The 13,518-nt window shown below is 33.8% G+C and overlaps 1 protein-coding gene across 3 annotated transcripts; it reads left to right on the top strand.

Annotated features, from left to right (window-relative positions):
• Positions 227-12,096, top strand: LOC109849731. 3 transcript variants are annotated; one of them, XM_020419594.1, is made up of 6 exons: positions 227-561; positions 1,943-2,014; positions 2,091-2,281; positions 5,867-6,282; positions 6,371-6,555; positions 11,533-12,096. In XM_020419594.1, exons 1-6 carry the CDS (start codon positions 486-488, stop codon positions 11,904-11,906), a joined length of 1,314 nt encoding a protein of 437 aa, XP_020275183.1. In that variant the 5' UTR covers positions 227-485; the 3' UTR covers positions 11,907-12,096. The 3 variants fall into 3 exon arrangements, with proteins under 3 accessions (XP_020275183.1, XP_020275184.1, XP_020275185.1); XM_020419595.1 differs by lacking the exon at positions 227-561 and adding an exon at positions 685-815; XM_020419596.1 differs by lacking the exon at positions 227-561 and adding an exon at positions 699-717.

Below are 13,518 nucleotides of genomic sequence, written 5' to 3'. Positions count from 1 at the left end.
TAAAATGTCAAAAAATTTTAAGTATATAAGTTATAAGAGTGTAAACATTAGAGCGCCAAAGTGCAAATAACCATTTTTTTTGAATAATACGGGGTTTATTAGGGAGAAGTTAAATATCTTGGTCATTAAGGGATCAAATTGCAAGGCCTCTCAGCATTTGAGGGAGTGTTGAGTAATTATTGAGATGTGAGGGACTATAATTTTAGCGTGTCCCATAAAACTTCCCTAAACAAAAGAGCGGTAGTTCTGTTCTCCCTCACATCGACCAGATCCAAAGAAACACCAACACCACCCTCCAAAATCCGAACTTTCACTGGCAACAGAGAAGCGGTGACCGCACTCCACATGCATTAATAAACCCCCTTCTTCCCCAAGCAAAGCGGCCCCCTTCTGATCACCGCCTCGGTAACTCTCACCGCCTCCCAGATCCCATCAAAATCTCACCCCCGAAAATGAAATCCAAACCCATTAGCCACTAATTACCAATGGAGACCGACCCCCTGCGCTCGCTCTCGTTGAGAGCCGCTCGCAGAACCATCCAGGCCCAATCTCAGAGCAAAGGTGAGGATGATTCTTGAGCCTTTGTTTTTCTTTTTTCTGTTTCCTTTTTAAGATTAGAGTTGTTTGTTGATTTGGGGATTTGGGTTTGGTTCTGATTCGGAAGAGGATGGGTTTAATGGCTCCTCTGAGATTGATATGCGGCAGGGGTTTTATAAGGTTGCTCCTGGTTTCAGCTATTGTCTGGATGCTGCTGATTCTTGCTGCATTAGCTTTCCACTTGTGGTCTTGTCATTCTTCTATTGGATTTTTAAGTGGTAAAGTTAGAGAGAAATTTCTCGTATTTGGAAATTATTTTTTCTTTAAATGAATTATAATGTCGGAATGTACTTGCTATTGATGTTCACATACTTTATATTCTTGAGTTACGATTTATATATAACAGAGACCCACTTTTTCTTTTAAGATGACACTGACTTTGTTTTGTCCTAACTGTATGAGATATCTCATCTTTTTGCAGCTGAAACTTTATTTGGTGTTCCTCACAGCTAAATACTGTGATTGTGGTAGATATCATTCTATCATACAATAAATTAAAACCTCATTAACTTTGGAGTTTGCTGTGAGAATCACTTGGACATTGTTGATTGAATAAATGTGGTTTCAACGTAGAAAATTATGTCTTTATATAGGCAACATAATTTAAGAAATTTACAGAAAGACTTAATGAGTCAAATGAATGTTGATGAAAAACTACAGAAACTGCAATGATTGACTCCTAAACATTTTCTACTCCATAGATTCTTAAATGGTTGAATTTGGGTTGAAACTTGTGTCCCATGTATTTTAGTTTGTTGGACCATTGTCGAGCATATGCAATGAGATTTTCAACTACAGGTCATATTAGTATTCAGAGTTATGATTCTTTGAAGTTAACAGTCAACTAAATACCTTTTTCTTTGATTTCTTTGCCTATTCTTACTCCATTTTTCAACTTGGAAACTTCAGCAAACATGCCCACATCACTTTTGGTATTTATGTTTCTGGCTTGACGTAAATACTAAAAAAAAGTAAATAAGGTATGGAAGTTCACATGCACTCCTTATAGTATGCAATAACATTAGTGAGACCCATTGACCTCCAAATTGATGGTGTCATGAAACTTGAATTTTTTCTTTTTCCCCCATATTTTCCTCCAAGAAGTAAAACACCATTATGTTAGTTCATTCCATTCCCTATCCTCCCTGAAAACTTTTGGTGCATATATTTAGAATAACTACAATATTTATATCCTTTTTACCTCTGTCTGACACAAGATGTACTTGTCATAATCTAAAATCATAAATTTTATTTAGATAATAAATTTTTTTGTTACATTTATGATTGAGGTGATTAGTTTGTTTTTGTTGGACCTTGACCTGTTTCTATTCTTGATTATTTTCAGCTCTTTGTAAAAAAGACAGCAAGGTGCTTGTCATGTTAGATACAATGGGGCTAACACCAAAAACACAACACCGTAAGCTTCTAAATCACCAGTCTCTTGTCCATTAAACTTATCTACTAAAGCTGATCTGAGCTTTTCATTGTTGCAGGTTGCCCAATTCCTCTTGCAGATGACCCAGATTCTGTAGTCATTCCGGCGAGGACTCCTGATAGTCTTCCAAAGAGTGTGTCATATATATCAGTTGATGAAAAAGCAACTGCACAGTCTCCCCCTCTATTTGGAGGGCATCAAAGGTGGTCACAGAGGGAGGAGAGCTTTAAGCTGAATAAAAGTATGAAGGTAAATGATTCATGTTTAGATGATTGTTATCTTGGCCTTACAATGACAGTCGTGTTAGAATAAATATGGAGACTAGGGAATGGAAAGAAGTGTTACCTTAACATACACACTATATCATTGCATTCTTTATATTTTCTTCTCCTATGCTTAAATGAACATAAAAATTTCAGCCTTGTAGTTGCCAGTAGTCCAACTGCAGTTTTCTAAACTAAATGCGCCTACCTTCAGTTATAAATAAGTCAAAATCAATGTCATAAGAAGCTTAATAACAAGAATAATTCCCTTCATTGGTGCTTGAGGTTGATCCTAATTTTTCTGTGGCTTCAAAGGATTATCCATTTATTGGGTTGAAGTGTTCCTTTATGGTGTTTCTTTAATTCTTATGTCTCCCCTTTACTACTTTGTTTGTGTACCCACCATTTCTAGATTGGCAGTGGGACTCCTCAAAGGACCTGTCAGATGAAGTAATATGTTCTGACCTTCCATCTTGTATCTAATTTAGTGGTGCAACTAGTTTGACAAGTAAAGAGATGACGACAGAGTTGGCAGCAAGAACTTTGAAATTGGAAACAGTGAGTTAGGAAAAGATCAGGAAAATCAAAGTGGTCTGGATATAAGCATAGAAATGGAGAGTGGCACTGTCAAAGAGCAATGGAAATGAGAAACAGTTCTAGAGGAAGTGAGAAAGCAGATAAAAGAGTTGATATGGAGGAGTTTAAGAAACAATACCATGGAAAGAGGCAGAAGAGGAGAAAATAGAGAGAGATAAAGCACACAAATTCACTGATTCATTGCTTTTCATTGATCTTCATATACAGTTATGCTACAAGAATGCTAAACTGTAGGACATCTATTTGAATCCTTGAGTTAAATTTCTCTATCACTAATTCCAAGACTTCCCTTTGTTTAATGCTTATTTCAACTCCTGTCTTGACTCTTGGATACGTTTCCTCACAGTACCATATAAATTTCAGTCATTCATTTATTTCCTCTGTTCACTTTATTTAACAACTCTCTTTGTTCTTCTTTTATTTTATCTTTGATGATTTGCTTCTTTGGGGACAATGCTCTAGAATCCCATTACATTCCCTAAATTTTTATTATCTCAAACAAGTGCAACTCCTAGAACATTTTAGAGTCACTGTGTGATCGAGTAAGTTATTTTCAGGTGTCTGGTGAATAATTTTTATTTGAGGAGCATTATAGCAGATAAAAAACTGTATTATTCTAGTTTAGAAATATTTGGTTTTAAATTAAGATAGAGTTGAGTAATATTTTTAGATCTTTTGTTTGGATTAATTGCGAACAGAGACCCCCTGTAGTATTACCCAATTGCGAATAGACCCCTTATAGTTCTCCCCCAAAAAAAAATGAAAAAAATAAAATAAAAACAAAAATAAAAATAAAAACAAAAATAAACCCAAAAAAGTGATTTTTTGCTTTTAAAAATTGCTAAAAAGTTTTGAGAAGACAATTAGATCCCCTATAGTTTTATTGGTGAGGATATACCCCAATTGCTAATTTTCTTGAGCGTTCAAGGAGTCAAAAAAAGGTCAGTAAGGGGTTGTATTTGCACTTGGGCCAATACTAAGAGGTGTATGTTCACAACAGATACAACTACAAGGGGTCCATTCACAATTGGTGATTCTACAAGGGGTCTATTTGCAATTAAAACCTTTTTTGTTAACTGGGTTGCATAACTTATACATTAAGTTATGTGAGTGCTAAAATCCAAAAGTAGATGACTATTACTTTTTAAATTTTAGTTAGGGAGCGAAATCCAAGTTCAATTTTATATATTAGTAGATCTATAATTGATTAGCAATTTAGCATTATTGGGATAAATTTTGATATCCAAAGATTTGTTTTTAATTATGCATTGACCTATATAAAGGTTAATTTTAGTGAAAAAACGAGTGATTACTATATTTAGAGTTAATTATGCTGTAAGGTGGAGTTATTCTGGTTATTTCATCTTGCCAGTGCTAGTTCTTCCCTACTTATTTCTTGCATCTTCAGTGTTCAGTTTGGGACAGTGGTAACCACTTCCAAAATCCTGCTATTTTAGCCCTTAAGCGTCCAACTTTCCATTATTTTCTTCTTCTGCACATCAGAAGATTAATCTAGCTCCTTAAATCTTCTCTTATAATCTAGAAGCCATTGAGAGATGAATTCTGACATAGTTTTGCTGATATTAAAAAATAGCGTATAAGCTATGCTCTTGGCTCCTTCTCCATATGTATGTAGCCATAGTTCTTAATCTTAGAAATGACTAATTTCTATATAGCTTATACATAAGCTATTTTAACAAGAGAACGTACTCTCCTTGCAGGCCATTCTTATAGAAAATCAACCTAGCTTGGAAATATTGTTAGATGAATCATGTTCAGCCATGATGGAATTGTTTTTGCAGTGGATTATTGAGTATTAAACATACTCGTGATGTTTAAGCATGGACTTTACAGTGTTCGGTGTGATTATTATCTTGGTGTAACATATCAAATATTTCTGATGCTTGTCATGAACGTGTAGGATAGGATGTTGTTGATCTATTTCTTATAAGTATGCATGTAAATTTGATAAAACATACAACGAAGGAAATTTGGAAATTAAACAGAAAATTTCCACTAGCCTCTGAAAAGGATTCTCAACTTCTTGGTTTAGTAATGTTCATTGTGTGGGAGGATCTTCAGAAGTAAAGCAAATGGTCCAGAACTAGTTGTTATGCATAAAAAGAGTTCAAAATTGTGTAGTCATTTAAATTCACATTATCAAATAATTAGTGTTGATTATATCACTGTGGTATATTCCTTAAAGTTGTGTTTGACTGATATTCTATTTGTTGAACTAAGGCCGTCATACTGAGTACTCTTTTAACTTGTACGCTAAAACCCATACTTGTGGAAAGTGCAATAATATTTTAACATTCTCTATTTGTATTTATATATACCATGAATTACACATGTACTAATGGCCTATGCATGCCAGGCACACGCTTAAATCTTGTACGTTGTTGGTCTTGGTATATGAGCTTTAGAAGCAGACTCACAACACAGAAAATGTGTAATTGCACTTAAATACCCTATAGTATCCCCTACTTTGCATTTATACACTCTCACTTGTTTTTGGCAGCACTTATATACCCTAAGTTTTAAAATTTTGCACTTCCATACCCTCACTTTTTTTGGCGGCACTTAAATACCCTAATGTTTTTAAAACATTCACTTATATACCCTAAAGGTTTTAAAACTTGCACTTAAATACCCTAAGTTATGCAAACTTGAGGGTTTTTAAGTACAGGTTTTAAAAAATTTAGGCTATTTAAGTGCCAGTTTTGAAAACTTTAGGGTATATAAGTGCTACAAAAACAAGTGAGGGTATATAAGTGAAGGTTTTAAAAACTTTATGCTATATATGTGCTACTAAAAGCAGGTGGGGGTGCAAAGTAGAGGAAATTATAGGGTACTTTAGTGCAATTAAGCCCACAGAAAAACATGAACCCACCCTGTTGCAAGCTTTTCCAGTATAAATTATATTCAATGATTCTGCTTTTTTTTACTTATTATTATATTAATTTCTTTCTAGGTTCATTGTGGATTTATGAAAAATGGAGGTGGTAACATGGATGCTGTAGATGTCAAGTATGTAAAAAAATGTAGATTTGTGGTTGCCTCAGGCATCTTTGATGGTTATGACACTCCCCATCAACCATCTAATGTTAGTGCTCGTTCTCAGAAGCTTTTCTGCTTTTTGATGGTGGTTGATGATAAATCTCTTAGTTTCATAAAGAAAAATGTTACAATTAGGGAGGATTCGGATGGAGGAAAATGGCTTGGTATTTGGCGTCTTGTGACCCTACATAATCCACCATATGATGAGCCTAGAAGGAATGGGAAAGTTCCTAAGATCATACCTCATAGGCTCTTTCCACAAGCTCGATACAGCATTTGGCTTGATGGTAAAATGGAACTTATTGTTGATCCATTACTTATTCTTGAAAGGTGAGTAATACACAGGCTTTAGCTGACCTACTATCAAACTGAAGTTATTAAAAGTGGTTACAATCTATCAGTTTGCTTGTATTTTCAGATATCTTTGGCGGGGTAAGTACACATTTGCAATTGCACGTCATAAACATCACAGGAGTATATATGAGGAGGGTGATGCAATCAAGAGAAGAAAGCGTTATGCTCGGCCTCTAGTGGATTTGCATATGAAAATATACCGTTATGAGGGAATGGAACCTTGGAGTCCAAGGAAAAGAACAGTTAGTGGTAAGTGAATTCCTAACAAATGAAATACATGAAGCAAGGCTTATATGTAGGTTGATTTTGAGCATCATAATTCACTATATATCGACTTCCCAGTTTGTATATTAGTTAAAAGTTAAAACGGGAAACTCATCTCCACTTGGTTTGGTCATCGTTATGTATATGAACATGTCTGTGTATGCATTTTAGGTTAAGACTACACAACTATGTAGCTTATAGACAGTGAAGACTATTAGATTAACTAGAAACAGAAATAACTTGACAGCAGGAAAAAAAGTTAAAAAAATTGGATTTTCCATGTTATGAGTTTAATTGCTCAACTACCAACGCCTGCAGAAGGTTTGAACTTTGAAAACAATACTATTATGGAAAGGGAGGCAATAGTAATCATTTGTCAGATTTATGTAGTGATCTTCTCACATACAAATCTAAAGGCTTTGTAATGTGCTAATCATTCTTTCTTTTCATTTAGTCTGTAGAATAGTGATAAGTACAAATTTTTTCTAGTGCATCTCAAGAACAGTGGGAGTGTACTAGGGATATTTCTTTTGTTTTGACCAAATGGGAGATGTTGGTCTGGCCTCAACAAACAAATCCAAAACCCGTACAAAATCAGAATAGTTGAGATCATGGTACCTATCTTGATTGAGTTACTGGGAGAAGTTCAACTACAGATCTCCAAGATTTAGGTGGATCTCTAGGGTGGATTTTAGGGTGGACAATTGCAGGGAAAACCTACAAATCTATGGGTGAAACTGTCAAATGAGTCACTGCAATTCACGAACCTGAAAGTTATTGATCCATTCCCTTCTCCCTCTACAATCGTTCACTGGTATCAGAGCTGGAAAAAGTAATATAGATGTGAGCAGTGTTTTAGAAACCTCAACTAATATACATGTGAGCAATGTTTTAGAAAGCTAGGTGTTTCTAGGGGCGGGACATAGTACTTGGCGCCTAGGCTGGCGCCTAAGTGGCATGTAGGCCTTTTTGGGCTCTGAGAGGATTTTCAATGATTCGAAATCCTATCAACATCATTTTATCTGATATGAACTTGAATCAAGTTCTAATATGACCCATTTTAACCTGTCCCATTTTCTTCCCTTGTTGTATGCTTAAGCTGGCAATAAACTCCTTTTTGATGTGGTGAGTCCACGTAGTGGCTCGTATTCAGCTAGGCATTCTCAACAGTTGAGGGGGCGGCATAAGTCTGCTTAGGTCTAGGTGGGTACCTAGGGGGTGCCAAGACCGCTTTTTAAATTAATGGATGTATGGTAAAATCATTGTATCTGAAAAATTAAATGACCAAAAACCACACAAGCATGCCACTATAGTCATAGAGTGGAAGCTTCTTTTTATTTAAAAAAACCAAGGTGTGAACCAATCATAAGCAAACAGATGAGCCCAAAGATCAAGTTTGATTTCTTTACTTATGACCTTGGCAATGTTTTAGAAAGCTCTAGGTGCCGGACTCCCCTATAGCGCCTTGGCGGGGCCTAGGCTTCGGTGGAGGAGGCTAGGGAGATTGGAGGACGTGTGGAGATGACAGTGAAGGAAATCAGTGTTTGACCTAACCTTTGCAGTCCACTAATGTTGCATGGGTGCAAGTAGTGGTATTGCTCTATATACATATACATGTGTGTGTGTATGTGTGTATATATATATATATATTGTGTGTGTGTATATATATATATTTATATATATATATATATGAGAAAAATGAGTATACTTGGTACCAAGGATCCTTGGTAGTGATGTGGACACATCTTGTCGCATACATCACACCTTGAAGATGAGCCTCACCAACTTCAAGGTGTGATGTATGGACAAGATGTGTCCACATCACTACCAAGGATCCTTGCCCAAGTATACCCATATTCCTCTATATATATATATATATATATAAATATATATATATATATATATATATATATATATATATATATATATTATATATATATATATAATATATTATATATATATATATATATATATATATATATATAATATTATATATATATATAATATATATATATATATATATATATATATATATATATATATTATATATATATATATATATAAATATATATATATATATATATATATATATATATATATATATATATAATAATATATATATATATATATATATATATATATATATATAGTATATATATATATATATATGTGTGTGTGTGTGTGTGTGTGTGTGTGTGTGTGTGTGTGTGTGTGCTGTGGTGTGGTGTGTATGTGCTGCGCGGCGCGGGCGCGCGTTAGTTATGTCAGTGGAAGATTATTTTTGTTACCTATTCTGTAACAATAAAGTGAGGATACTTATTGTCACTTAGAAAGCATCATGACAATTAATACTCTTGAAAATCTCATGAGAAAATAGTCCAATTCTCATGAGATATTTTAGCTAAATAATTAATGACATTGAAAACTTTTCTATCCTATCAAACTTTCTTATCCTTTTCTGTTTTTTCTGCAGCACATCTCCTTTCCTCCTTCCATTCTTAATATGAAAATTGCTGATATTAAGATATATCTTTTTAGTTACTAAATGCAGCTAATAGTTTCTGATTGGAGTTGCTTTTTTTTTTGGGTACTCATGGTGTGGCACTTTTAAGCTTGCTTTGAGCATCTGAGATCATTTCAAAGTGATGAAGGGTCAGTGAGATTACTAATTTAACTGTCAACTATAGATTCATACGATAATTCTAGGAGAAATTACTAATAAAAACTGAGTCTTTAAGACTTGTAGATCAAAATTATTCGCTCCATGGTGGAGCAAATCATAAAAAATCTTATTTTTAAGATTAATGTATGTCTCCAGTAGACTAACATGATGAGATCTTAAGCAAAGAGTTGTTGACAAATCTTGTAGGAATAATATTAGGTAAGACTTGGAGGTTGTAATGAAATTGAAGAGAGTAAATTTTCATGTGGGAATTTTATGGTTTGGACTTTCTTATTAACAATGGAATCAGATAGGAAAAATCTCATGTATATTCTCTATGTATATTTTTTTTCACTGTACATGGGATTATATGGAGTACAAGATGCTGCAAGAGGTTAAAGTTGTTTCTAACGAATAGAAACGATAACAATTAGGAGATCATATCAAAACAAATAGATAGAAACAAACAAACGTCTTATCTATAAATCATAACAAAAGATAAGCTTCTGGTATGGCCTCAACATTTCCCATCCCTTTATTTTTCGTTTCTGTTATTTTAAACATGTTTTATTCTTTAAAATTTAAGAATAATGAATGTGAAATGAAATCAAATATTGCGAACATACTTTATATAGATCTAATTAGAGTTTTGGGAAATTTCTCTCTCTAAAATAATTTATGGTTAAAAACTTGTACATTTTGAATTAGAGCAGAAGTTCATAAAAGTTTTTTATTTGCAATAAACGAATGAGGAAGAGGATTAGACTTAAATGTCATTAATTATTTAGCTAAAATATCTCATGACAATTGGCCTATTTTCTCATGAGATTTTCAAGAGTATTAATTGTCATGGTGCTTTCTAAATGACAATAATTATCCTCACTTTATTGTTAAAGGAGGGGCAACCAAGGTAATTTTCCACTCTACTTAGGGAACGAAAAAGCCATCCCCATATATATACCTATATATATATATATATTTATAGTTATATATATAGGTATATATACGTATACATATACGATGTGTGTGCGTTTATAGAGGATATTGAGTATGAGCTGGCTGCTTATTTTGCAAAATGAGCTGCCAGCTCACTGCTATGTGAGTCCCACCCCAATGTGACTAGTAAGGGGTTCACATGGCATTGAGCTGACAGCACATTTGACAAAATGAACTGTCAACTCATATGCATTTTTTCCATATATATATATTGGAAATATGATTCTAAGGAATCACCTTAGATTGAATCTAAGAATATATCTCTCAAATGCATGTATTTGGGTATTCCAATAGATGATTCGCTCTATTCATCATGATTTAAATATCTCAAAACATCTATAAAACAAAAACTCATGATGTTTCAATACTTTTAGCATATATTTTTCCATTGTCTCTTTAGTTATATTATCGTAAAACCGTTAATTTTATAATCAGTTGATGTATGAGCAACTACAACTCAATATGCTTAATTTTTTGTTTATGCACAATCTAAAACATATAGATCGCTATAAACTGAGTGCATCATGTAAATTGATTGCATATAACATGCACACACGTGCACACACATATGTATATTAAATTTAATAATTTGAATAAGATCAATATCATTTTTTTCCCTCTACATTAAATCAATATATAAGAAATATATGTGAACTTTAGAATATACGTCCAAGACATGTATGATGGGTGTTTTAAATCAAATCATGTGTATATAATTGAGGATACGCTTGAATAAACGAATGCATATATTCAAACAAGAAGTGTCCAAGAAGTTTCAGTACGGATACATCTTTTGATTAAAGTACCTAGGTAATATAGCAGTCCACATAACGGCTAATGCTCCTCTAGGTGCTCCCAAAACCTAGGCGGATGGTCTAAGTACTGGATGCCTAGATTGGTTTTTAGTACTATGGTTGTCAGCTAAAAAATCGATCAGTAGGAACACTTACCAATATCATGATTGCAAAATTCAAACAACTTGTATGATTGGAGGGACCTAATAGCAATTTCAATGATTTGATGGACTAATATCAACTATGAAAGATTTTGAGGGACCTGTATCAAAAAAGAACCCTTTTGTGAATCATGATCCAAAGTGATCATGTACTTAATATGGTAGTCAAGCAAGCACATAGAGGAAATTGTGCATGTATTTGTATGATTGGTCAGATTCTATTAGTTCATAAGTTTGATATCATTAAACGTTAGCTGATAAAAACGTCATTTGACATGGTTTTACTAAACAGAAGAAGCCTCTTTGTTTCCTCAAATTTAGCTGATTTTTTTAAACCATGTTCATGCAGATGTCCCGGAGGGAGCAGTCATAGTACGGGAGCACACAGCACTCACCAACTTATTTAGCTGCCTCTGGTTCAATGAGGTCAACCTCTTCACACCAAGGGATCAAATAAGCTTCGGCTATGTAGTATACAGATTAGGCGAAGCCTTCAACTTCTTCATGTTCCCTAACTGTGAATACAATTCTTTGTTCATATTGCACAAGCACAACAGGGAGCACTCCTCTAAAGTTGAGTGGGTTAAATCTTTGGATGAATTTAAGGGGAATGAGACTACGTTGAAAGAGAGCAGAGGTGGGTTAGGGCTGTGGACACCTTATCCTGGTGATCTCAAGTCTGTCAAACTCCCGCCAGTAACAAGAACATCACCAGCAGGGTAGAAATTGCTAGCAAATATTATTTTGTTACAAATTTTTTGGCCTTTATAGTTATCAATCCATTTAAATGGGTGCTTATAGTTGTATGTTTTAGATTCTTTCTTCTCATTTGTTATAGCTGATCTAGAACAGAAAATCTTTTGTTGTGCTTGAATGAGTTTTCTCATTTTTATACAGAGGTGGCTCATTTTAAGCAGCTGTGCTCATTTACAGGAGAAATACTGGATTATGCTTAAAACCTTCTGTTATCAGCCTATGTGTATTTTTTTTTGGTAAGAGCCGGTATCTGGTTCTTGATATAAAAAGAGACCCGACTGTGTTGCAAACTGCAGAATTAACCTTTGTTGCTTCATGATATATTTTGTGTATATTCATTGAGTATCGAGAGTAAATAAATTTGTAGTTAATGTTGTTAAATTAAATATACCTCTAATGAGACATGAGAAGGAATCACGACATAAATAGCAATGATGGTAAAGAATTTTCATGCTTAGTAGCATTCTGAGGGTTTGGTTTTATTCGATGGGGAAAATGCATTCAATATGGAACGAGAAATAGAAATTCAATGCTGAGAGAAAATGCTGTAGATGTATAAACAATTTATGCTACACAAATTATTCCCATTAAACCGACAGATCATGCAACTAGGAGTAGCCGAGTAGGGAAGCTGAAGTATCAATTTCCAGGTGATTCTCAGTTCTTTCTCAGTGCTTCATTAATTATTTTGCGGTAATTATCCACACTTTTCTTTTGTGTACGAGGGTGTTTGGTGTGTGCGTTGATTTTATTTTTCTATTTTATTTTATGGTTTTTCTTCCCTAGAAACCAGCTTATATTTAGGTTTATTTTACACAAACCACCTTATATTTTCAATTTATACCTAACCAACCTACAAAGTTTTCATTTCAATCAACCACCTGACTCTACTTTATTGCCGAAAATTCTCTGAAATTCTAATAATGTCCTCACATATTCTCAAGTGTAATGCACGTGATCCCCTCTTAACAAGACCCCTAACCACATCAATATCTAAACGGTGAGGGCATTATTGTGAATTTAGAGAAAATTAAGGTGGGCAGTGAGATTAGGTTGTTGATTGGACAAAACTAACTTTGCGGGTGGCTTAGATATAAATTGGACATATAATCTAGTTTGCGTAAGTAAAATGTCCCTAAATATAAGGTGGTTTCCACAGGGCAAAACCTAAAATAAAATAAAATGAAATAAAATAAATAAAAATCAACACACACCAAACACCTTCAAACACAAACAAAAAAGTTTAGATAATTACCACAAAAGAATTAATGAAGCTTGTTGCCAAAGATCAGGGATACAGATATGAGTACGAATATGCCTCTTTAAGGAAAATTCATATCCATTTTTGCTAAAATTAAATATAGATATGGATATACATATGGATATATAAGTGAAAATATATGCGGATACAAAATGGATATAGGAAAACTAGATAATATTATTGAAAATAATATAGTTTATATGAAAAGGCTATGACTAGATCTCTTGATCATCAAAATCAACCTTAAATCCATTAATCTAAGGATTAAAACTGATACGATTGTATGACTAATATATATTTAGATATTTTGGATACAGA

Source organism: Asparagus officinalis, chromosome 7 (assembly GCF_001876935.1).
Source record: "Asparagus officinalis chromosome 7, Aspof.V1, whole genome shotgun sequence".
NCBI lineage: Eukaryota > Viridiplantae > Streptophyta > Magnoliopsida > Asparagales > Asparagaceae > Asparagus > Asparagus officinalis.
The sequence above is the reverse complement of the archived record's forward strand: the minus strand, read 5'-3'. Positions and strand labels throughout refer to the sequence as shown.

Bases quoted from the DNA above. Each gene is read 5' to 3' on its own strand.
- LOC109849731 (XM_020419594.1), top strand. From the start codon at position 486: ATGGAGACCGACCCCCTGCGCTCGCTCTCGTTGAGAGCCGCTCGCAGA. The intron at 2,282-5,866 runs GTAAATGATTCA...ATTTCTTTCTAG, and splicing joins AGCTGAATAAAAGTATGAAG to GTTCATTGTGGATTTATGAA. The intron at 6,283-6,370 runs GTGAGTAATACA...TTGTATTTTCAG, and splicing joins CCATTACTTATTCTTGAAAG to ATATCTTTGGCGGGGTAAGT.